Source organism: Schistocerca gregaria, chromosome X, assembly GCF_023897955.1.
Source record: "Schistocerca gregaria isolate iqSchGreg1 chromosome X, iqSchGreg1.2, whole genome shotgun sequence".
Lineage (NCBI taxonomy): Eukaryota > Metazoa > Arthropoda > Insecta > Orthoptera > Acrididae > Schistocerca > Schistocerca gregaria.
This window is the reverse complement of record NC_064931.1, coordinates 436681043-436707382: the sequence shown is the minus strand read 5'-3', so window position 1 is coordinate 436707382 and position 26340 is coordinate 436681043. Positions and strand designations below refer to the sequence as shown.

At 44.9% G+C, this 26340-nt stretch overlaps 1 protein-coding gene across 1 annotated transcript in view; it reads left to right on the top strand.

The window, feature by feature from the left end:
* Nucleotides 1-26340, top strand: part of LOC126298546 (uncharacterized) — a 439384-nt gene that overhangs the window by 228028 nt on the left and 185016 nt on the right. The window contains exons 3-4 of the mRNA XM_049989905.1: nucleotides 7791-7996; nucleotides 21299-21469. Coding sequence (XP_049845862.1) covers nucleotides 7791-7996; nucleotides 21299-21469 — 377 coding nt within the window. The remainder of the gene's footprint in view (nucleotides 1-7790; nucleotides 7997-21298; nucleotides 21470-26340) is intronic.

Genomic DNA, 26340 nt, shown 5'->3' with positions numbered 1-26340 from the left:
ACGCCACTGGCTCCGCTTGCTGGAATTCCTTTCATCTTCGAAGACACAGACAGAGGTTCAGTCACTGGTGTGCGTTCACTGGCACCACTTCATGACGCACCTGCTTGTGCTTTTCGAAGAAGAAAGAGTGAAGAGATTTGTTCGTTCACTGACACTTGCTCGAGTACACTCAGATTCACTCCAACACCGAAGAGTTTCATTCGCTGAGGTTCACTTACTAAGGTTCACTCATTTTCTCCATCTTCAAACACAGAGACAGAGATTCATTCACTGGCGCACGTTCACTGGTGTGACATGTGTTCACCTGCTTTGTCTTCGATGGAAGAGAGTCAAGTTCTGTAGTTTATCCACTTCTCCGTGAATGGTGCCCTCGATCACGGGTTCCATCACCAAAGAAAGAGAAAGAAAGAAGTTCATCCACTGAAGTTTGTTCATGAATTCACTCTTTGCAGCACTAGCACCACTCAAGTCACTTGAATTTGCTTCATTGAAGAGGCTCAATCACTGAAGTTTGTTCACTGGTGTGCACATGCTATGCTTGCTCCCTAGCACCACTTGCATGGTTTCTCTCTGAAGACAGATACAGAGATGCACTCACTGGCATGCATTCGCGGTCACCATCGATTGGTGCTCAAATTCGCTTCCTCTTCAAAGAAAGAGAGAAGTAGTTTCCCAACTAGAGCTTGCTATGAGAACTCGCACTAAGGTGCCCTCAGTGGCGTGCGTTCACTGGCGTGTGTTCACTGACGTGCATTCACTGACGATTGCTCACTCACACCAAGGTGCGATTACTTGCTCACACTTGTGTTCGCTTCACCTTCGAAAAAAGAGAGAAGACGTTCATCCACTGAAGTCGCTCACTGGCCCTTGCTCACCAACGTGCACTCAGTGGCATGTGTTCACTGGTGGTTGTTCACTCATGTGCACTTTTGCTAGCTCTTGCATTCACTTCATCTTCAAAGAAAGAGTGAAGAGGTTCATCCACTGAGTCACCTATTTATTGGTGCTGTTTTAGTTTTCTGGATAGTTCTGTCTATGTAATCTGCTAGAAAACTGGGAATATACCACAACAAAAAAACCTAGATTTGTGTAATCTATTTGGGGTTGGAGTAATATTTTTTTTATTTTCTGACCTTCTTAATTTTCTACAGTCTCTACAAATTGATAGTATCTTTTCACGATTTCTTGCAAAACAATCTAAAGTCTTTTTAATATTACATGAATAGCATATTTTTGATCTATCCTCATTTCTGCTGTTGACCATAACATTTTGTGCATTTTCTGGGTTATTCTGTTTTTTGTTGTCCATAGCAGTCTGCATTTCTTCCATACTATTCTGGGCGTTAGTCATTTTAATAGTATATCTACTCATACGACCATTATCCTTCTACTTGCAGGGATCTGATCCCGATACCTCTCGGTTTCCATGCACGCTTTACAAATAGACTACCAGGCCTGACAATCTTCCAGATGACAGGAAGAGACTCAATCAGAATTCTACGCCCGCACATAGTTAATCACTTGGGAACTTTTTCAACGCTTTCCTTGCAGACAGAACAACTTTAGTGATCACGAGGGATCGCTCGCTTCAGTCTTCAGACAAGTGACACTTAAAATGACCCGAATTTACCTGACAGGATACACGGCCTGCGTCTTAGACCTCTGAGTGCTACCATCCAATTCACGACTTCGCAGTCTCTCAAAAGTGCTTCATAAAACCATTTTACTCCGTGGCATTTCTACAGTTCCGCCTCAGCAGCCGAATATAGGTATATCAGTTGGTTATCTCCTGCTCCCACTGACAGCACTTGTCCGGGAGGTGTTGTTTCCAGACACAACTTCTCAGTTTTTTTCCAAGAGGGGCTGCAGAACACCTGCCGCCATAAAAAATCACAGACCCATAAGCCACCAAGTAGACTATGATCACTGCCCATTTAGAACGATTCGGGAAAGAAGAGCCTATCGTTTCCCGGCCAGGCAAAGACCTGTGTCCTCAGATACAGGAAACTGGCTCTGAAGTTCACTATAACGTACAGGACAAGCATGCAGGCGCACACAGGTAATACGTTACAGGAGTAACGTACAGGATGTGGACAAAAATAAGGAAACTTCACGAGAAATGCATGCTTGAATACAAATTCAGATGCTACCCAAGACTCCAGGTTCCGTGGCTGTATTTGATCATGAATGGCACCTGTGCAATGTCCTCAATGAGTTGAAAGTGTCAGTTGCTGCCAGAAAAGTGTTCTGTGGAGTTGTGACTGCATTAAGTCGGGGAAAATGAATTCGAGTGGGGGAAGATTTTTGTTGCTTGTATGCTCAGTGCTTCTGTAACCAAAGGGGTCGAAGATTTTGGTGTCTCAAAAACACAGTATCGAAGGTTTACAACGTATACACAGAAAGCGGAGAAACATCACCCGCTGAGTCAAACTGCGGATGGGAGTGTGTGTTGAGTGATAGTGACAGACACTCATTGGAGAAGATTTTGACGGAGAAGGACAGGACAGCTGCAAAAGTCACTGCAGTACTGAATGCCGCTCTCACGAAGGGAGCTCCATAAGCTGGAATTTGCAGGACGAGTTGGAATTCCTAAAGCACTCATCAATTATGCTAATTCCCGTAACAGAAAAAACATGGTGCCGAAACCATGGACTACGGAACAATGAAATAGTGTCATTTGGTGAGTTGTATTGTTGCACACTGTTTTCAACTTTTGGCAGAATTTACACTGACAAGCCAAAGAGCCTGGTACACCTGCCTGATATCGTGTAAGGCCCCCACAAGGAAGCAGAAGAGCCGCAACACGACGTGGCATGGACTCGACTAATGTGTTAAGTAGTGCTGGAGGGAATTGACACCATTAATCCTGCAGGGCTGTCCATAAATCTGCAAGAGTACGAGGGCGTGGAGATCTCTTCTGAACAGCATGTTGCAAGGCATCCCAGGTATGTTCAATAATGTTCATATCTGAGGAGTTTGGTGGCTAGCAGAAGTGTTTAAACTCAGAAGAGTGTTCCTGGAGCCACACTGTAGCAATTCTGGACGTGTGAGGTGTCGCATTGTCCTGCTGGAATTGCCCAAGTACGTCGGAATGCACGATGGACATGAATGGATGCAGGTGATCAGACAGGATGCTTACGTGTCCCCTGTCAAAGTCGTATCTAGACGTATCAGGGATCCCATGCCTCTTCAGCTGCAGACGCCCCACACCATTGCAGAGCCTCTAAGAGCTTGAGCAGTCCCCTGCTGACATGCAGGGCCCATGAATTCATGGGGTTGTCTCCATACCTGTACACGTCCATCCGCTTGATACAATTTCAATCGATACTCGTCCAACCAGGCTCCAGCCATCAACAGTCGAATGTCAGTGTTGATGGGCCTAGGCGAAGCGTAAGGCTTTGTGTTGTGCAGTCATCAAGGCTACACGAATGCGCCTTCCGTTACGAAAGCTCAAATCGATGATGTATCGTTGAATAGTTCACGCTCTGACACTTGTTGATAGACCAACATTGAAATCTCCAGCAATTTGCGGAAGGGATGCACTTCTGTCACGTTGAACGATTCTCTTCAGTCGTCGTTGGTTACGTTCTTGCAGGATCTTTTTCCAGCCACAGCAATGTCGGAGATTTGATGTTTTACCGTATTACTGATACTTATGGTCACTAGTGAAATTGTCGTATGGGAAAATACCCACTTCATCGCTACCTCGGAGATGCTGTGCCCCGTAGCTCGTGTGTCGACTATAACACCACGTTCAAACTCACTTACATCTTGATAATCTGCCATTGTAGCAGCAGTAACCGGTCTAACAAGTGCGCCAGATACTTGATGTCCTATATAGGCGCTGCCGATCGCCTCGCCATATTCTGTCTGTGTACATATCTTCGTATTTGAATATGTATGCCTGTACCAGTTTCTTTGGCGCTTCAGTGTATATCCCAAGAGTGAAATATGGTGGGGGTTCGTTGTTGATTGGGATAGCCATATCGTAGTATTCCATGGGCCCCATTGTTACTCTGAAAGGTCATACTACTGCTGAGGATTATGTGGCCATTTTCGCTGATCAGGTCCATCCCGTGGTACAATAGTAGTTCCCCAGTGATGACACTGAGCTCCAAGACGACAAGGCGCCCTGTTTACACAGGTATCTTCGTCCAGGACGGGTATTGCGAGCACGAGTACTAATTCTCGCGTTTCCCTTTGCCATCACAATCACCAGACCACTATATTATTTAGCCTTCGTGGTCTACTCTGGAGAGAAGTGTGGTCGATCGGTATCCACCTCTATCATCGTGCCATCATTTGCAGGAAGAATGGTATAAGATTTCCTTGAAAACCTACAGGACGATTATTTACCCATTACGAGACGACTGGAAGGTGTTTTCAATGCCAAAGGTTTGCCTACACTGATTTAGGCATGGTAGTGTGTTTTGTTTTTGGTATTTGCATATTATTGCCAGTCTCCTTTATTTTTATTGTATGTGAGCTGTTGGACAAGTTAGAAGCAGGTGTATTACAATGTTGTCAACATTACTTCGCTGTACAGTCTGTGAAAAGTTTTCCAACTGGGTACGAGGCAGGTTAAAGTTACCACCTACTACTATCGCATCCTGGGGGCATGTTCATGCTATGTTAGTATAACACTAGAAGTGATACTCTGAATTTAGCGGTCGGTAGACGCATTTGGTTAATAATCTAAGTTTACCTGCCATGTTTACGCTTGTTCGTAGAAGTTCGCAGTCGGATTCATTTTCATCCTTGCTAGGCATAGTAATTCTATTGACTGCTATAAACATTCCATCTACAGAGGAGTATAACCTACACTCCTGGAAATGGAAAAAAGAACACATTGACACCGGTGTGTCAGACCCACCATACTTGCTCCGGACACTGCGAGAGGGCTGTACAAGCAATGATCACACGCACGGCACAGCGGACACACCAGGAACCGCGGTGTTGGCCGTCGAATGGCGCTAGCTGCGCAGCATTTGTGCACCGCCGCCGTCAGTGTCAGCCAGTTTGCCATGGCATACGGAGCTCCATCGCAGTCTTTAACACTGGTAGCATGCCGCGACAGCGTGGACGTGAACCGTATGTGCAGTTGACGGACTTTGAGCGAGGGTGTATAGTGGGCATGCGGGAGGCCGGGTGGACGTACCGCCGAATTGCTCAACACGTGGGGCGTGAGGACTCCACAGTACATCGATGTTGTCGCCAGTGGTCGGCGGAAGGTGCACGTGCCCGTCGACCTGGGACCGGACCGCAGCGACGCACGGATGCACGCCAAGACCGTAGGATCCTACGCAGTGCCGTAGGGGACCGCACCGCCACTTCCCAGCAAATTAGGGACACTGTTGCTCCTGGGGTATCGGCGAGGACCATTCGCAACCGTCTCCATGAAGCTGGGCTACGGTCCCGCACACCGTTAGGCCGTCTTCCGCTCACGCCCCAACATCGTGCAGCCCGCCTCCAGTGGTGTCGCGACAGGCGTGAATGGAGGGACGAATGGAGACGTGTCGTCTTCAGCGATGAGAGTCGCTTCTGCCTTGGTGCCAATGATGGTCGTATGCGTGTTTGGCGCCGTGCAGGTGAGCGCTACAATCAGGACTGCATACGACCGAGGCACACAGGGCCAACACCCGGCATCATGGTGTGGGGAGCGATCTCCTACACTGGCCGTACACCTCTGGTGATCGTCGAGGGGATACTGAATAGTGCACGGTACATCCAAACCGTCATCGAACCCATCGTTCTACCATTCCTAGACCGGCAAGGGAACTTGCTGTTCCAACAGGACAATGCACGTCCGCATGTACCCCGTGCCACCCAACGTGCTCTAGAAGGTGTAAGTCAACTACCCTGGCCAGCAAGATCTCCGGATCTGTCCCCCATTGAGCATGTTTGGGACTGGATGAAGCGTCGTCTCACGCGGTCTGCACGTCCAGCACGAACGCTGGTCCAACTGAGGCGCCAGGTGGAAATGGCATGGCAAGCCGTTCCACAGGACTACATCCAGCATCTCTATGATCGTCTCCATGGGAGAATAGCAGCCTGCATTGCTGCGAAAGGTGGATATACACTGTACTAGTGCCGACATTGTGCATGCTCTGTTGCCTGTGTCTATGTGCCTGTGGTTCTGTCAGTGTGATCATGTGATGTATCTGACCCCAGGAATGTGTCGATAAAGTTTCCCCTTCCTGGGACAATGAATTCACGGTGTTCTTATTTCAATTTCCAGGAGTTTATATTTCCAATATTAGTTCCACATGTTGTAAATTTCCCTAATCTCTAGTCTGGGTGTCAACCAACTCTCTGCTCTACTTTGCTGGGATGGCTCATTTCTTGATGAGACTATGTTTTGTAGCTTTTGCGCCGAATACTGCAGCAGTTGACAAATAATTATGTTTTCTACAGTGGGTATCGGAGTTGCACCTAACTAAAAATACTTTCGTTCCACAAGTACTTACCTTCCCTAGTGTCAATTTTCCGTATATTTACACACACCTATCCATGGTGGCCTGACATGTATCCATACAGTAGCGCAGGTCAATAATTCTACAGCCGAGCTTGTTACGGAACCGATGAAGCGTCTCGTTTACCGTGGATCCTCCACTCGGGTCCATATCAGGCGGCCCTGATCAGTTCTAAAGCGATGCTGCAAATCTAAAACTTTTCTGAGATCCCAATAGTGAGGCTATGTCATCACCACTTCGGCCAGACTCCAGAATGATCCGAGAATGGTCTCAGATTTCAGACGTTACACGCTGGTGACGACGACCTGAGCATTGATCTGCAGCAGACTGCAACATGTGCTCTCAGTTGTTAGGGAGGTAACTCTTCACTTGTCCGACGATTCCTCGCGAAATAAACAGCGACTGCTCGCTTCAATCGTTCACTTTTCATTACGCTGTTTCCCTAAACGGGGCATAACATTAGAACGGAGTATAACTAACAGCACCTTCTTTTCACGTTGTAGCTCCCCGGACCTTGCTAGAGAAGAGGCCACAATTGGAGCGTGGGATCCAAGACAAGTGATTCTCTATATCAAAGAAAAATAATACTTCAAACCAACCTGTTAGAAGCATGGGTCAAGCATTTTAATCTTTTTAATCATGTAGTCTTCTCCGCGAGACAACTCCCAAATATTGAAACGACCCGTGACCTACCATCGGGAGACCACTTGATGCTATATTGGGTTTTTCTGCGGGACACCACGGCAGTAGAAGTACCGGGTAAGTTCTGTGTCACCCTCACAAGAGGAAATTTCACGGTCACTCCACTCTGTTAGTACGAGTACATCTCTCTTTCCTCGCTTACGGTTTATACAACTCTATAGGTTTCATTATTTTTGTCACTGTCGGCATTAATCATTCTGCCACTAATAAATGAATAATTTATTAAATTTTCTACAGACGGGAAAGCTTTAATACAGAGATATTTTCACTTCTCTATTATTAAGTTAAATGGGTACAGTCGCTATAATTTCACGCCGGCCTGATTAATTTGATTTTCTTGTGGTTTGCCTAAATCATTTCAAGCATATGCTGGAACAATTCCTGAAGAAGTTTCAGCGGCCAAAGTCAGCACTCATACTGGCTATAACTAACCAACCTTTCGTATAAAATACCACATACTACACGTGTCACACTCATTAAAGGAAACATCTGTATTCGTGTGAAGTTAGTGTTGGATGTTTATATTTTGCTATATTTGTGCACTCAAATTTGTATTATATTATTGTTACGGGAATCTGTTGTAAAAATATATTTTGTAACCGATGTTTCGGGCAGGTGAGAGACGCGGTGACACGGAAGCTGCTGAATGTGACGTACGTGAAAGTGGAGGAAGAAACGCAGCAAGTTGTGGCGGGGCTGAACTCGAGCCTGGAGAAGGGCCACCAGTACGTGCTGACCATCTCCTACACGGGACACCTCAGGAACGACAACCGCGGCATCGCCAAGACGTTCTTCAGGGACGAGACCACGGGCGACATTAGGTACGGAGTAAACTTACTTGACTGCAGTTTGTAAGTACTCAGAAGAAATGCCTCATGGAGCCATAGAATAATTTGATTCAGGATTGAAATGTAATACTGTAAATTTGTGTCACAACGTGTTTTGACGTCGTTTTCTGACTATTTAACTGCCACTTTCAAGATAGGTCAGTAGTGGTAAACATGACGCCTTCAAACAGTCATACAGACTTAACCAGTAGGTACGATTAACGTTCGGAGAGGTTACAGAAATTGTCATTTGAAACAAAAAATAAAAATAACATATGGTTCAAATGGCTCTGAGCACTATGGGACTTAACAGCTGCGGTCATCAGTCCCCTAGAACTTAGAACTACTTAAACCTAACTAACCTAAGGACATCACACACATCCATGCCCGAGGCAGGATTCGGACCTGCGACCGTAGCAGTCGCGCGGTTCCAGACTGCGCGCCTAGAACCGCGAGACCACCGCGGCCGGCAGATAACATATGGACATACGTATCTTCCACTTGTAACAAGTTTCATTTACATTGTTTTCTTCTCCATTGGTGAGCGGTTTTTGCCTTGATTATCTGTTCTCTTTGCACCGCATATGTGTGCACTTAATGTTTTTGGTGCCATGAAACGATGCCGCAGAATTCACAGTTGACTGTTTGACTTCAGCTGCATGATTGCGAATCCATCTTACTGAAACGTCAGGTAAGTGTTTCATTATATAGGTAGTCGCAAAATGTGGCTTACTTTCCCATTTGTGCGTACTACTCAGACCTGGTGCTGGTGTTGCTATCACCACCACCACAACCACCACCGCCGCCACTATCACTGCCACTGCGACTACTAGTAGTGCTTTTATTGCTGCTTGTGTTGTAAAATAATACTGTTATCAATTCCCGACACATACAATTCCTGAGTCTTGCATGTCCCAAAAATTTTGATTTGAACGAGAAGATGGATAAAATGTTTAGGAAGAATAACACCTTATATCATCGTTCAGAATACACTTTCAACTGCCGACCGGTGTGGCAGAGCGGCTCTAGGCGCTTCAGTCTGGAACCGCGCGATCGCTACAGTCGCAGGTGATGTCCTTAGGTTAGCTAGGTTTAAGTAGTTCTAAGTTCTAAGGAACTGATGATGTCAAATGTTAAGTCCCATGGTGCTCAGAGCCATTTGAACAGTTTCAGCTGTGACGTGAAGCTGTTCAGCGCGTCTAGATGTTCTTGTAAGTATACAGGATGTTACAAAAAGGTACAGCCAAACTTTCAGGAAACATTCCTCACACACAAAGAAAGAAAATGTGTTATGTGGTCATGTGTCCGGAAACGCTTACTTCCCATGTTAGAGCTCATTTTATTACTTCTCTTCAAATCACATTAATCATGGAATGGAAACACACAGCAACAGAACGTACCAGCGTGACTTCAAACACTTTGTTACAGGAAATGTTCAAAATGTCCTCCGTTAGCGAGGATACATGCATTCACCCTCCGTCGCATGGAATCCCTGATGCGCTGATGCAGCCCTGGAGACTGGCATATTGTATCACAGCGATCCACAACACGAGCACGAAGAGTCTCTACATTTGGTACCGGGGTTGCGTAGACAAGAGCTTTCAAATGGCCCCATAAATGAAAGTCAAGAGGTTTGAGGTCAGGACAGCGTGAAGGCCATGGAATTAGTCCGCCTCTACCAATCCATCGGTCACCGAATCTGTTGTTGAGAAGCGTACGAACACTTGGCTGAAATGTGCAGGAGCTCCATCGTACATGAACCACATGTTGTATCGTACTTGTAAAGGCACATGTTCTAGCAGCACAGGTAGAGTATCCCGTATGAAATCATGATAACGTGTTCCATTGAGCGTAGGTGGAAGAACATGGGGCCCAATGAAGACATCACCAACAATGCCTGACCAAACGTTCACAGAAAATCTGTGTTGATGACGTGATTGCACAATTGCGTGCAGATTCTCGTCAGCCCACACGTGTTGATTGTGAAAATTTACAATTTAATCACGTTGGAATGAAGCCTCATCCGTAAAGAGAACATTTGCACTGAAATGAGGATTGACACATTGTTGGATAGACTATTCGCAGAAGTGTACCAGTGTATGCCAATCAGCTGCTGATAGTGCCTGCACACGCTGTACATGGTACGGAAAGAAACTGGTTCTCCCATAGCACCCTCCATACAGTGACGTGGTCAACGTTACCTTGTACAGCAGCAACTTCTCTGACGCTGACATTAGGGTTATCGTCAACTGCACGAAGAATTGCTTCGTCCATTGCAGGTGTCCTCGTCGTTCTAGGTCTTCCCCAGTCGCGAGTCATAGGCTGGAATGTTCCGTGCTCCCTAAGACGCCGATCAGTTGCTTCGAACGTCTTTCTCTTGGGACACCTTCGTTCTGGAAATCTGTCTCGATACAAATGTACTGCGCCACGGCTATTACCCCGTGCTAATCGATGCATCAAATGTGCATCTGCCAACTCCGCATTTGTAAACATTGCACTGACTGCAAAACCACGTTCGTGATTAACACTAACCTGTTGATGCTACGTACTGATGTGCTTGATGCTAATACTGTAGAGCAATGAGTTGCATGTCAACACAAGCACCTAAGTCAACATTACCTTCCTACAATTGGGCCAACTGGCGGTGAATCGCGAAATTACAGTACATACTGACGAAACTAAAATGAGCTCTAACATGGAAATTAAGCGTTTCCGGACACATGTCCACATAACATAGTTTCTTTATTTGTGTGTGATGAATGTTTCCTGAAAGTTTGGCCGTACCTTTTTGTAACACCCTGTATATGGTGAACATTGTACTCACACTTCGTACTCATTTCACCTGCAGTGTGTGTAATATCTTCCCATTAGCGACTTAAGTCTGTCGCTCGTTAAATTCTCAGTGGCAGCGCACTACCATTGACGCTTGTTGAATGACAAGACATCGTTCCGTTGAACACAGTATTTCCGTGCTTTTCCTAACCACTGGATTGGTCATGACAGTACCACAATCTGGCCACAGATATGTACAGGACATATCAGCACATGAACAAAGCAACAAAATGAAAACGTTTCATAATGTTTAGTGTACCTTCTGATTGTGAAAGTGACTGTACTGTTATTGGGAATCGCTTTATTTCCTTTAAGTTTCACCTACAAATGCTACATGTGCATTTATTTTTATCGTTCATGTACTTTAATTTTCTCAAAGTAGAGATTAGCACTAAATTGGAAATCGAGGTAAAGAACTTTAATAAAATACTTTCATGCTACATGGACGTTGATAATAGCTCCAGACGCTTGGTGTGAAGTAAGACTTCAAAATAGAGGGTGACAACTGTTCTACATTTTAATCCTCTGCTCAGCTATTTCGAACAGACTCTTCATGAAACGTATTCCAGGTTGCGAATATGGACAACCATCAGCTGCATAATGAAATGACGACAGTGAAAATTCGTTCTGGACCGGGACTCGAACCTGGATTTCCCGCTTTTCGTGAGTGGTCACCTTACCATTTGCCTATCCGAGCAAAATTCACGGCCAAACAAAAACTTCCATACGTCGTCAACCAAGTGTCTACAACCAGTACTCGTACATCCATTATATATATTCCCGTACAGGGGAGACATTTTACTAGAACCTCACTCACCCGGTGCCGGCGGATACGTACGATATTGCAATGCCTGTGTTATTCCGAATAACGATACACTGCAGTGACAACAGCCGTTATGAAATACAGTGTGACACAGAAAATCGGGAACATTTCCACAATCCAATCAAACTAGAAGTGATGAAGGAAAGAAATTGCATTCATAGTAATTGAAACCTTACGACTTTGCTATTTACGGAATATTGATGGCATTTATAATTTCTTTTTTAAATTACCTCCTTTGGACGGCGTCCTCCTGTACGAATACATTCGTGAAATCTGCAGTTGAGATTCCTCTTTGGCCGCTGCTACATCTCAGTTGAGATATTGTGAATTGCATCCGGAATTCTGTGTTTTAACTCATCCATGGTTTTTGGTCGAGTCGTGTAGACTTAGCTCTATAGGTAGCCCCACAAGAAAAAAATCACAAACGGATAAATATGGTCATCTAGGGGACCAGGGAATTTCAAAAGCGCGGCTTCTTGAACGTTTGGAAAGTTGTTCAGTGCAGGTGTAACGAAAGTTCGTATCATCTCCACGTAACGATCGGCACTGACATTTATTGTGTTTCCCTGTTCATTTGCGATAAAATACGGACCGATAATCCCATGTGATGAAACACGACACCACAATGTCACTTTACTAGCGTGTAAAGGGCGCTCATGAACATCATTAGGATTTGTGTGTGCCCAGTACGGTAATTCTGTCTATTCACATAACCTGTGAGATGAAAATGGGCCTCATCTGACATCCACAACTTACTTAGAAATTCATCGTCATTATTTATATTTGTTATTATTTGTTGACAGAATCCTAATCGTAACTGGTAATCTTTGTCATTCAATTGTTGTACCATCTGTAGTATGTACGGATGAAATTTTAAATCAAGATGAAGAATTCTGCGAACACTCTCCCCGGGAGATTCCAACTACTGCTGCTTGCTTATGAATTGATCGCCGTGGGCTCCTTAAGACAGACTCACGTACAACATCAGTGTTCCCTGGAGAACGTACACTTCTCGGTCGTCCTGCTGGTTTCTTCTTGAGGCCAAATCCAGCCTCTACAAAGTTATTGGTTCAAATGGCTCTGAGCACTATGGGACTTAACATCTGAGGTCATCAGTCCCCCAGAACTTAGAACTACTTAAACCTAACTAACCTAAGGACATCACACACATCCATGCCCGTGGCAGGATTCGAACCTGCGACCGAACAGTCACGTGGTTCCGGACTAAAATGCCTAGAACCGTTGGGCCACCGCGGCCGGCTTCGAAGTTATTAATCCGACATTTTGTCTAGTGTTTCGACGGAACGGTATCATGACGTCCTCAATCATAAAAACGTCGAAACTCCCTCTGCGCCGCTACCAAACTATCATTGTTTTTATAAAAGATTTTTATGGCTGACGCTCGCAGTTTTACATCCCACTGATCGATGATTACTGAAATGCCGGACTGTTTACTCGCTGTCATGAATCCGCAGAGCTGCCACCTGCCCATGGCTGCCACTACTCATTTCAAACATTCCCGTTATTAGTGTCACCCTGTACATGATAGGTATCGTAATTCGGAATAACCCAGGCACTGGAATATCGTGTTTATCTGCCGACACCAGGGAAACGACTTTCAAGTAAAATGTCCCCCTATACGGTAATATACATAATTGATGTACGAGTACGGCTTGTAGACACGTGGTTGACGACATATGGAAGTTTGGGTCCGGCCGTCAGTCGTGCTTGGATAACCAAGTAGTAGGGCGACCGCTCGCGATAAGCGGAAAATCCGGGTTCGAGTCCCGGTCCAGAACGAATTTTCATTGTCGTCACTCTATCATACAGTTGATGGTTGTCGATACTCGTAACTGCAAATATATTTCATAACGGCTGTAGTCGCCACGGTGCCTGTTCCTCCGAACATGAATGCATGTCCGAAGGAACATTGCATCGTAATTCGGAATAACACAGGCACTGCAATATCGTAGTTATTGTTCATGTGAATTTAACTAGGTTAATCACTAAATGGGAAGTAATCGTACCTGACTGTTTTGAAGACAATATTAATACGGCTAATCGACCTGTTGCGCAACATCTATTTAGATCGAAATCGTTTGGAACCCAGCCACTTTTTATACAAGAATAATACTCATTTCTCAATGTTCATGTTAGCTACAACGAGCTTATTGAAGTCTACTGTCGCACTTATTTTCGAAATAATCACTGGATCCATCTAGTACAAAACATCCTAAGATATGTTAAAAATAAATGAAAGACATTCTAAGTTTGGTCGCCCTCGCTGACACATACGCATGATACAGAAAACAATGTTTTCGACGTTAGTCGTAGTTTGAGAGCAACTAGTCAGGTACAACTACTGCAAAAGTGTGAAATCTTATGGGACTTAACTGCCAAGGTCATCAGTCCCTAACCTAAATTATCCTAAGGACAAACACACTCACCCATGTCCGAGGGAGGACTCGAACCTGCGCCGGGACCACAAATACTGCAGAGCACCCGTAAGTCACTAAGGTACACAAATGTAATGGCAATATTTATAAACGAGCATAGATGCTAATTCTAAGAAATTTGAGGATGTCACTCTCTTTTTATGTGGTACTAAAAATTATACACATTTTATTTAAAACAAAACACTTACAAAAAATGTTAAGGACAGTATACAAAGTTAAAATCAGAATAGAGGAAAATCTTAAAGTTCACACCTGGAACATAGTGCACAAATAAGCCCTGATCTTGAGAGCGGTTCTTTGCAGTTACTCCGCCAGAGAGCGTCGTTTCCTGTGGCTCACGAACACGTAAATGGGGGTCATTGTCACCTGGCGTGACCCACAGGCCGCTGTAAATACCGTAGCGGCATAACCGATGTCTTCATGTAAGCGTCGATGAATGTCGATAAAATGTTTTAATAAATTAAAGCAAGGCTATGGTATGCATCTCAAACGCATTTTCCTTACATACAGTGTGAAGCGAAATTCGCGCGCTCGGGCTTGGCATCGCGACTCCTCACATGTCAGCGATAAAAAAATGTCTGTCACAAAGCTTCATCTGGCGAGTACATCCGTCAGAAAAAGGACGTTAAAGAGTGGCACTCTGCCAACACTGTAACCACATGTACGTTAATTACCTCTGTCAGCACACATTAATTGTGCTGCACAGTTGGGGCAGTGGATAGAGTTTTGGGTTACCATGCAGGAGGTCGATGGTCCGAGCCTGGGTTGAGGCATATTTTTTTATTTTTTTATTTGGTAAATGTAGTTCAGGTAGCACAATATCTGGCACCTTAGTCGTCAACAGCGATTGTAGCATGTTCTCTAGTTGCATGTGTCGCAAAGCACAGTCGTTAATGTGCTTCACGATCATGGGCTGCACCCCTATAATTATGCTTTCACACAACCAGCATTCTGCAGATCGCTATCAGCGGATGCAATTCTGTGAATGGTTCCAAATTAATGAACACCATAATATGGTCAGATGAAGCAGCATTCACTCGTGAGGGTATCTTCAATATGCACAACGCCCACCATTGGTGTGAGGTTAACCCGCACGTCACCCACGACCATGGATATCAAGTTCGACATTCGGCGACAGGTGTTTGGGCCCCACATGTTTCCTGATCAGTTGACTGCACGAAGGTCTCATGTATTTCTCTCAAAGTATCTGCCTGATACGCTGGAAGAAGTTCCACTACATGCTTGGCAGAGGATATGGTTCCAACCTGATAGTGCACCTCCACACTCTGCAATTAATGTGCGACGGTATTTGGACAGAACATTTCCAGGTAAATGGCTCAGACGTGGAGGTCTAGTTGTATGGCCACCACTTTCACCTGACCTAAATGCCCAATATTTATTCCTGTGGGGACACCTGAAGGAGCATATGTGCTCTACTCCGCCGACGAAAGTAGAAGAGTTGGTAGCGCGTGTTCATGCTACTCTTGCTACTGTGGACGCAGCTTTGCTGCGAAGGGTCCAAAGCTGTGTGATCGAGCGGGTTGCGCAATGTTTGGACGTGCAGAGAGGTCGCTTCATCTGTTGTTCTGAGGACAACTGTTCTGTTGTGAAAGTTATGCTGTCATTAATATGGACATTATTATTGTCACTGGTTGCTAATGTGCAACAACTGAGCGCTCACATTATAAGTAGTATAAATAACAAGTAGATGTTGTATTACTATACTGTGCTATCATCTTTAGCATTTCGAAACTAATATTGTTTTCGTAGTTATTCTGTCCTATGACAGGTCATATGTTTCAACTGTCTATTCCTTATTTGTCTAACCACGTATTTGTTGTGATCAGCGTTACAAAACGTTATAAATTTAGGATACATGTGACCTAAGAAACGGAGTACATTACAGTATGAAATTAGCAAATAAGAAAAATGCGCCTCAACGCAGAATCGAATCCTCAACCTTCTGCATGCTAACCCAGAACTATATCCACTGCACCAACTGCACAGGGCAACTAATACGTGCTGACGGGGTAGTTACCATAGACATGGTTTTGGTTTTGCTGATTGTCACTCTTTCACGTCTTTTTTTTTTTGCCGGATGTACTCGCCGGACGAAATTTTGTGAAAGACATTTTTTTATTGCTGACATGTCATGAGTCTTGTTGCGAAGCCCGAGTGCTCGAATTTCTCTTCACCCTCTATAAAAAAAACTCCTCCCGAACACGCCATGAAGGCCCAACGGTACCGACCGCCGCCGTGTCATCCTCAGCCCATAGGCGTCACTGGATGCGGATATGGAGGAGCATGTGGTCAGCACACCGCTCTCCACGCCTTATGTCAGTTTCCGAGACCGGAGCCGCTACTTCTCAATCAAGTAGCTCCTCAATTTGCCTCACAAGGGCTGAGTGCACCCCGCTTGCCAACGGCGCTCGGCAGACCGGATGGTCACCCATCCAAGTGGTAGCCCATCCCGACAGCTCTTAACTTCGGTGAACTGACGGGAACCGGTGTTACCACTGTGGTAAGGCCGTTGGCTTCACCCTATATAGTATACAGTTAATACCTTCCAAGAGAAACTTGTTGGTAGTGGTTTGGACAATAATCGAAACTGATGGTGAATTACAGAACACACACCAGAAGATACTGTCATCAAGAAAACATATATTATCAATGTATTTTGTGAGTTACCCAGTATACTTCCGTAAACTGGACCTCATAATGTCTTTGTCAGTCTGCTCCTATTATCAAAAAATGGCTCTGAGCACTATGGGACTTAACATTTGAGGTCATCAGTCCGCTAGAACTTAGAACTACCGATACCTAACTAATCTAAGGACATCACACACATCGATATACGAGGCAGCATTCGAACCTGCGACCATAATGGTCGCGCGGTTGCAGACTGAAGCGCCTAGAACCGCTCGGCCACCTCGGCCGGCGCTCCTATTATCGTTAGAATATGTGAAGTCTGAAACGCTTCCATATGGTCTTCAGCATCACACCCTGTTAGTTCCATAGTTACGAGGACTTACATTTTTATTGATTTTACGATCTGTATTAGGTGTGATTGTGGTAATTACACTGAGGAGCCAAGACATCATGATCACTGGCCACTGAGGCAATGAATGCTGGCTGGTGGTGGTATGGGCATGTGACACGCAAATGATGGTACATAAGCCGAGCAGACACGAATGGCTCGTCACAAACTGGGAAATCTATTGACATAAGCGACTCTGAGAAAGTGCAGACTATTATGACCCGGCGCCTCGGAACGAGCATCACAGAAACGGCGAAGCTGTATACCGTGACGTCTTTGTGTTGCATTGTAAGGTGCTACGTATGCCGTTTTCATATGTATACGTGTATGTCGTCGTTGTCGTCTATTATTTCCCACGTCGATATCAGAGCATGACAAGTGTTTATGTTTGTGTTTACTATTTGTTGTTGACAAGAGACAACTACACGGCCACGCTATCACCTGATTCCAGGATAGTGAGGTTTGATGCAGCGTTAGTTACGTGTGATTTTATTCTTCACTTAATCTTTGAGACTCTAGGAACCAGGTACTCTTAATCAGGCCCAAAACTCCACTTGTAACGAGAGCACTTACGACCAGTCTGTCACAATAGTGGCCGGTCTCCGCGGTCTAGCGGTTCTAGGCGCTCAGTCTGGAACCGCGCGAATGCTACGGTCGCAGGTTCGAATCCTGCCTCGGGCATGGATGTGTGTGATGTCGTTAGGTTAGTTAGGTTTAAGTAGTTCTAAGTTCTAGGGGACTTATGACCACAGATGTTGAGTCCCATAGTGCTCAGAGCTATTTTTTTTTTTGTCACAATATTAGTAATACGTAAGGCTCTACACCACTATAAGAAAATATCACTGTTCATGAAATAACAAAAGATACGAATAAACTTATTAATATCTTTCCTTTTATTCGATCAAATGATTTCAATGGTTTATTTCGCCCCCACAAATCATTCACAGCTCGATATAGAGTGTAAACGTGTGCATGAAAAATAGTACACTGTTTCTGTTGATAACCACGTATGAGCTTCTGGGTTGCTATGCTTCCTCGATCAATTTTGAAATTGATCTTTCTATCGAAACTTACGTCCTCCACAATGGCCCATCAACAGTGGGATAACCATCAAATATTCTCCCTTTTCGCGATAGTTAAAAATTCACGTAAATTGTATTTTCGTGAGTTTAAAGCAAACCATCGGCGGCGCGAAAGCAGTCTTGGTACCGCGTCACACTCACGATGCTTACTACCCTGTCACGAAATTGACATGCATACATCTACAATCGATTCCAAGGTCCTAATTCGCCCCACGTGATTGTGTGTAATTGAACTTCGTCAAATCAATTATTCCTCGAATCGTAATCACTAATCCCGACACTGACCGTTCATAAACGCACAATTAACATTTTTTGCAAGATAAAAGAATGACGTCACATCATCTACATAGCTATTAAAATATTATTCCAAATGACCACAAACATTTATCGTAATTATATTTTAACGGTAATCAGGAAAAATATGATTTATTATCGGAAAATAAAACATAACAGGTCGCAAATCGCACAAACTAAATGACAGTTATGCATAGCATCGGGACTTAATCACGCAAAACTATATAAAGAAATGCCCGAAATCTCAATTTCTCCATATCAACTGACAGGTACAAATAAAATATTAAGCTTCTCTCGTATCTGTGGAAAGTGGTTAAAAGAATGGTGAAACCATGACTGGACCTCAAGGTGTTGGACGTCCACGCCTCGTCGCAGTACGTGGAGATCAGAGGCTTGCCTGCTCTGTAAAGCATCATAGGCGACGATCTGTGACAGATATGACGACAGAGTACAAAGCTGGTGCAGACAAAAATGTTTATGTGCTTATCGTACAGCGCACATTGCTGAACATGGGGGTCCGCAGCACATGAGCCCTGCGTATTCCCATGTAGATCTAATCACCAATTACGATTGCAGAGGGCACAGGGCCACGGAGTTTGGATTGTGGATCGATGGAAATCGGGTCGATCTGAATCATGTTCCTTGTTATACCAGGTTGATGTTAATGTCCAGGTATGCCATCATCCAGACGAACTGCAGCTTGAAACAAGTACCGTGCTACGGACACAGGCCGGTGAGCTCAGTATTATGCTATGAGGGAAATTCACCTGATTTCCATGGTCCTTGTGACAGTAATCGATCGCACAATGACGGTTGTGGACAACGTGAGCACTGTTAAGGACCATCCTTTCATGATTTGTGTGTTCCCCGACGGCGGTGGCATCTTCCAGCAGGATAACTACAGTGATTTGAGGAGCAGGATAGTGAACTGATGTCTATGTCTCGGCTATCGAAATCGCATGATGTGATCGCGATGGAACACGTCTGGGACGCTATCGGGCGCCAGCTCCGCGCCCAAAAACCACCGCCCTATAATGTACGGGAATAGCGTGGCATGTGCATGACGTTCTGTCACACACGTCTGGCAGCCTACACATCAGTGTTAAGCACAATAGGTACTGTATTAGATTCTAAAGATGGGCATACAAGCTATTAAACACGTGTGTAACTCATGGAATATGATAGTGAAACAACTAAAGTTTCTAACTCTGAGATTAATTAATTGAAGGCGTCTGTGATTACAAAACGGATGAAATTTATTTGGTCAGCTAATTAAATAAATATTTCTTCTCTTATCGATCAAATTATGGCGGTGGTTTTGTTACGTCCAGAATTCTGACTGGGTGTATTTGGGTCAATTGCAACCACTCTTCCATGCTTTAATAATCTAGAAAAGAGTCGTGTGTTAGTGGTTAATGCATGAATGCTAAGACTTCATTTCTTCCTGGTAGCCAAACAAGCCGTACACCTAACGCAATCTCATGTCGCTATCAGTTCTGTAGGACAGAAACGCAGAAATACAGGAATGTTTCAGTGGAGATTGAACCTAATTACAGTATAAATAAAAAATTTGAGGAGAAACGATAAAATGTTTTGTGAAATTCTTTGTCTAAAATTAAGAAATAAAGTAGATTATAGAAACATTAGCGCACCTTCGAATTGTGCTCGAAATCATTTACATTAAATGATACTCATCAAATGTTTCTCAAATCTATTTTATTTCTTACTTTTAGACAAATAATTTCAAAAAACATTTCACCGCTACTCTTCAAAATTTTATTCATTTATACTGTAATTTCATTCACTCTTTATATGCCTGCATTTCTGTCCTACAGAATTGAAGGAGACCTGAGATTACCGCTTTGTCAGGTGTATGACTTGTCTGGCTTTCAGGAAGAAATAAAGTCTTAGCAGACATGCATTAGCCACCGTCACACGACTCTTTTCAAGACTGTTAAAGCGAGGAAGTGTGGTTGCGATTGACCTGTCGAAATTCTGCTCATTAAGAAATCGTCGCCGAAATTTGAACGATTACAGAAGTAATTATTTCATTAGTTAACCAAATAAACTTCGTCCATTTTATAATGACAAATTCCTTCCATTCATTAATCTCAGAATTAGAAAATTATTTTCAAGTTTTGTTCGGTAAACATGAAACAGAATATTTTTAAACGTCGATCGGTATTCTATTAATTACTATTAGTAAATAGATCAAGAGAAAGCAGAAAAGTTTGAATTTATGCTGTAATTTGATATTTATTTTATTTTCTCATCTTGAAAGAAAGCATTCTACAATTTCCACACCAATGTAACTACTTGTGCGCAAAATAGCTAAGCCTTGAACAAATCAACTTTTCGACACCTCATTTACATAGCTAACAGCAGCTGCTCCTGAAATATTTCAATATTCCCCTCAGATCACTAATTAAGCTTTTCTTAATTTCTATGATCAAGTTCGAACAATTAAGTCTTTCTTTACAAATTTAAATCTCGTGGTGGTCGATTTGTCAATTTCCTACTCTTCATTTTGCTACGAAAATCCGGATGAAAAATCATTGCGTGATTCCTAGGGTGTCTCGATTTCGCTTTGCTGAAATATTTAATCAAAGAAAGTAAGTAGCATTCTGTAGTTCAACAGTGAGTATGAGACTTCCTATCTTACTACTTTCTGTTAAGATCGTTTTCAATAGCCCTGATTTAAGGAGCACTGCTCTCCAACGGTATGAAACATATATCGTTGCTTGCCACGACTGTGTTGCTTGTGGTTCACAGGTGGGTGGTGTTCTCGAGCTTCGAGGCGACGCACGCACGCCGAGCGTTCCCCTGCTGGGACGAGCCGATGTACAAGGCCCACTTCACGGTGCGCATCGCTCGCCGGCACGGACACAAGGCTGTCTCCACCATGCCGCTCATGCCCGTTCGCGGAACCGTGCCTGTTATCAAGTAAGTAACTCCGAATCTTAAGGTAACGCCGCACTAAGTGGAGCTGCACTGCAACAGAGCGGTGCGGCACGAAAGCTACCAAATACTAAACAAATATATGGTGTCTGTTCTTTCGGACATGTCTCGATGGGCAGTGAATCCACTACCTTCATTAAGGATGCGCAATACCGTTCGACTTCCAGCGGGAATCTAAAATTAGCGAGTATGGAGGATATGGATGGGGACTGAGGATAAGTGGTGCTAGGTGAGAATGTGAGTTGGCTGTGGACAATGCAGGGATAGTTCTACGCATTTGCGATAAACACTGTGTCCGGATGGCGCACTGGTTAACACAACTGCATAGTAAGCAAGAGAACTCGGGTTCGATTCCCAGTCCGACACACATTTTTACTCGTCGCCGCTGATTTCGCATAAACTTCCGATGCAACTGACATCAACATTTCCTTTCCATTCCTTTCCTTTAACAAACCCCCTTCTGTCGCCTCTTCCTATCGTCCCATCTGCCTCATCTCCGTCTTTACTAAGGTATTCCAATCCATCCTCTCCCGTAGTATCCATCAGCACCTTAATCAACACCACCTCCTCCCCCTTAAACAGTCTGGTTTCCGACCCTACTTCTCCGCTGAAGACCAACTTCTTAACCTAGTTCACCTCCTCTCCCTCCAGCTTAACTCCCGTCGCTAGGCCATTTTTTTTCCCTCGACCTCCAAACTGCCTATGACCGTGTATGGCATCCCGATCTCTTCCTTAAACTCCAAACCTACGCCTTGCCTATGAATTTTGTCCGTGTAGTCGCTTCCTTCCTCTCATGCCGTCCTTCCTATGTCACCCTCCACAACACCAACTCCTGGATCTTTTATCCCACTGCTGGAACCCCCGAGGGCTCCGTCCTCTCCCCTCCCCTCTATCTCCTGTACATCCCTGATATGCCCAAGCTACCCCTACTTGCCCTCCTTCTCCAATATGCTGATGACACCGCCTTCCTGGCGCTCTATCCTACCTTTCAACGGTCCCAACGCACCCTGCAAACCCATCTTGATCAGTTCACCACTTGGTGTAACCAGTGGTACCTTCATCTCAACCCCCTCGAAAAACCAGCCAATCATCATAGACCGCACTACCCGCTCCTTCCGTCTACATGACTTTCACCTCATCCTTTGTGGTCGTCCCATCCAGCTCACCCCCACCCTGAGATACCTTGGCCTCAGCTTCGACCGTCACCACACCTGGACCCCTCACCTCCTGACCACCCAGCAGAAAGCCCATTCCCACCTCCTCCTCCTGAAACTCCTGTCTGGCTGGACATGGGGATTACATCCTTCCACCATCCTCCACACGTGCAAATCCCTCATCTGTCCTATCCTCTGTTATGCCAGTGTTGCCTGGATCTCCGTACCCACCCACTTTTACAAGGCCATATGTGCCTTCCTTCCCCCACACGCCTCCTGTACGACCTCATCCTCTTTTTCCTCCAACATCTCTGCAGCCTTACACTATCCGTAGACTTGATTCCCCCCCCCCCCAAATCCGCTGGTTTATTCCTTCCTCTCCACCCCCCCCCCCCCCCGCCTGTTGCTGCGCCTCTATCACTGTATCCCTCCCTCTCTCCACCTCTACACCCTCCATCTCCTCTATCAGGGCAATTTCCAGCACTTCCCTTCCTGGATGTTGAACTTCGCTCCTGACATCTGCCCTTCCTTCCAACTGTAACCTGGCCTTGTTCCCTCCCCTTCCCAGAGACCCCCTTTTCGTCTCCCCTCCTTTTCCCAGAGCAGATTTTCCTCCTTCCCCCCCTGATTCCCTGCACCCCCTCGTCAACTGTGTCCCTTACACATCCTTCCCTCCCCAGCCTTCTTCGCCACGCCCCCACCCATCTCCCCCCTCTACCCCCTCCCTCCCTCCCTCCCTCCCTCCCTGCCTCTGGTAAATCCTGTGTTTTGATCATTGTCATCAGTATGCTACGTCAGTGTTGTGTTTGGTGCTGTTCTCCTGTGTCAAGAGCTGTGATTTTAAATGTGTGCTGAACTTGCACATAGTGTTACTGTCAGAGATTGTTATGTGCCACGCCATCTGTCAATACTTCTATGCTCCAGTCATACTTCGCCTTGTGTTCTTTTGAATGTCCCAGTGTGTGGATTTTTTGTGTGCACAACTTTTTTACACCTTTTATCTGCATTTTACAGTACCCCCCTTTTTGTCTATTGTCTTCTATAAAGTTCCCCCTTTTCTTTATATCTATATACAAAATATTCTCTTCTTTATGTTATTTTTAAATGTCCTCTATTGTACGTTCTATGTCTTTCGCCTGAAGAGCAGCGCATATTCTCCTGCCAGCCCGCCCCGATGGGGAACTGAAATGCAATAAAGAAAAAAAAAAAAATCCTTTCCTTTCATTTCATTTTGTTTCTCCCACTTCCACCTTCAATTTACATAATAGTGACAAGTACTGGATATATGAAATGGGGTGAGACAGAACGGACTGTACGGCAGTGGAACTGCGCGGTGCGCCACTGCGAGGCAAAGTTGACCAACTGGCCAACTATGATGCGTCGTGCGGCGTAGCATAGTTCCATTGTGGCTATTGCGGTATAGCAAGAGACGCGACACTCCACGTCTTTCTAATCGTAGTTCTTTTGACGTGTGAAAAGAAAGTTTGTTTACCAAAAAGGCGTTAGATGAGGAAAAGTAAACTGTTTGTAACCCTATATCAAGAGTTACGTGCCTTTCAAACTGAACGTTGTGTGAAGCCCCCGGTAGCTGAGCAGCCGCCACGGTAACAGCGTGTTCGGACAGAGGGTTAGCTGCCCTCTGTAATAAAAATAAAAAACTGAGTTAATGGAACGACGACGAACTGAAATGGGTGTCTTGCGACGTCCGACCCGAGCAGATACAACGAACAAAAATGAAGGAAATAAGATTAAAACAAAAATAGTGGTCAGCTCGACAGACTGTCACTCCTACGGGCCCGGGTTCGATTCCCGGCTGAGTCGGAGATTTTCTCCGCTCAGGGACTGGGTGTTGTATTGTCCTAATCATCGTCATTTCATCCCCATCGACACGCAAGTTGCCGAAGTGGCGCTAAATCGAAAGACTTGCACCAGGCGAGCGGTCTACCCGACGGGAGGCCCTCGTCATACGCCATTATTATTATACCAGAAAAAGCAACATCTGGACATAAATTGACATGGAAATGTGAATAAACATAACTTTCGAATATCTACAAAGAACATTAAGTTTTTACGTTTTATGACTGTATGCTTATTACTAGATTTTTTTACTACTTATTTTCTCTTCGACGACATCCCTTACTTACTTTGTCGTTTTGCCTGATCAGACCACCTTGCGGGGAATTGAAATAATCTTTGAATCTATTTACGAAGTTGCCTCATGTGTGATGAAGGACTCGTAATTAGCCTCTTCAGTCTCGTCACTGTCAAACAACGCTATATCGTCTCTGAGAAAATCGCGCAAGACACAAATAGCAAGTATTACATTCTCTACATGTTCCGGTGGAAGAGAAATCTTGCGACAGTAAATCTTAAATTTTTGTAACAGTATGTTAAGAGCGATTTCTGAAACTCTTCGGGTTCTGTTATATGTGGAACCGCATACTTTTTCCGACTGGTCATCTGCTTGTGTACCAGCATAAGGTCCATCGAATAGGACTTTAATGGAAAAGACTCATCGCCAAAAATCACGAGAGGCAGTCGAACTCTCGTGCCTGGTAATTCTTTTGAGCCTGGTATATTCAAGGTATTTTTTCCAGTTTTGATGTTAATTGTGACTGTGAAAAGATCACCACTGGCCATATACATAAATTTATAGTCTTTTTCCTCACAAAATAAAGAAATTATCGCCACATGCATGTAATTTTAGTCCATTTTTCTCGAAGGTTGCCGAACGACTAACATACAAAATTTGCTACGTATTGTCGCGCCACTGCATCACAGATACAGTCCCTTTGATTGTTCAGAGATGTCACTAAACCCGCCCAAATATGTAAACAACCATGCACGAGCAGCGCCTATTACACGGACAGGGAACGACAGCCACTCAGTTCAGTCATTCCACCAGGAAGGAGGTACACGGCTCGTGTTGTCGGTAGTTCAGTCATGCCTAGACGGTCAATACCGAGGTTCGATCGCGTCCGCATTGTCACTTTGTGCCAGGAAAGGCTCTCAACAAGGGAAGGGTCCAAGAATCTCGGAGCGAACCAAAGCTATGTTCGGATATGGAGGAGATACAGAACGACAGGAACTGTCGATGACATGCCTCGCTCAGGCCGCCTAAGGGCTACTACTGCAGTAGACGACAGCTACCTACGGATTATGGCTCAGAGGAACCCTGACAGCAACGCCACTATGTTGAATAATGCTTTTCGTGCAGCCGCAGGACGTCGTGTTACGACTCAGTGAGCGCAATAGGCTGCATGATGCGCAACTTCACTTCCGACGTCCATGGCAAGGTCCATCTTTGCAACTACGACACCATGCAGCGCAGTACAGATGGGCCCAACAACATGTCGAATGGACCGCTCAGGATTGGCATCACATTGTCTTCACCGATAAGTGTCGCATATGCCTTCAGCCAGACAATCGTCGGAGACGTGTTTGGAGGGCACCCGGTCAGGCTGAACGCCTTAGACACACTGCCCAGCGAGTGCAGCAAGGTGGAGGTTCCCTACTGTTTTGGGGTGGCATTATGTGGAGCTGACGCACGCCGCTGGTGGTCATGGAAGGCGCCTTAACGACTGTACTATACGTGAACGCCAACAGATAGTGCAACCATATCAACTGCATATGGACGACAATTCGAGCCCCATAGTGCACATCTTGTGAATGACTTCCTTCAGGATAACGACATCGCTCGAC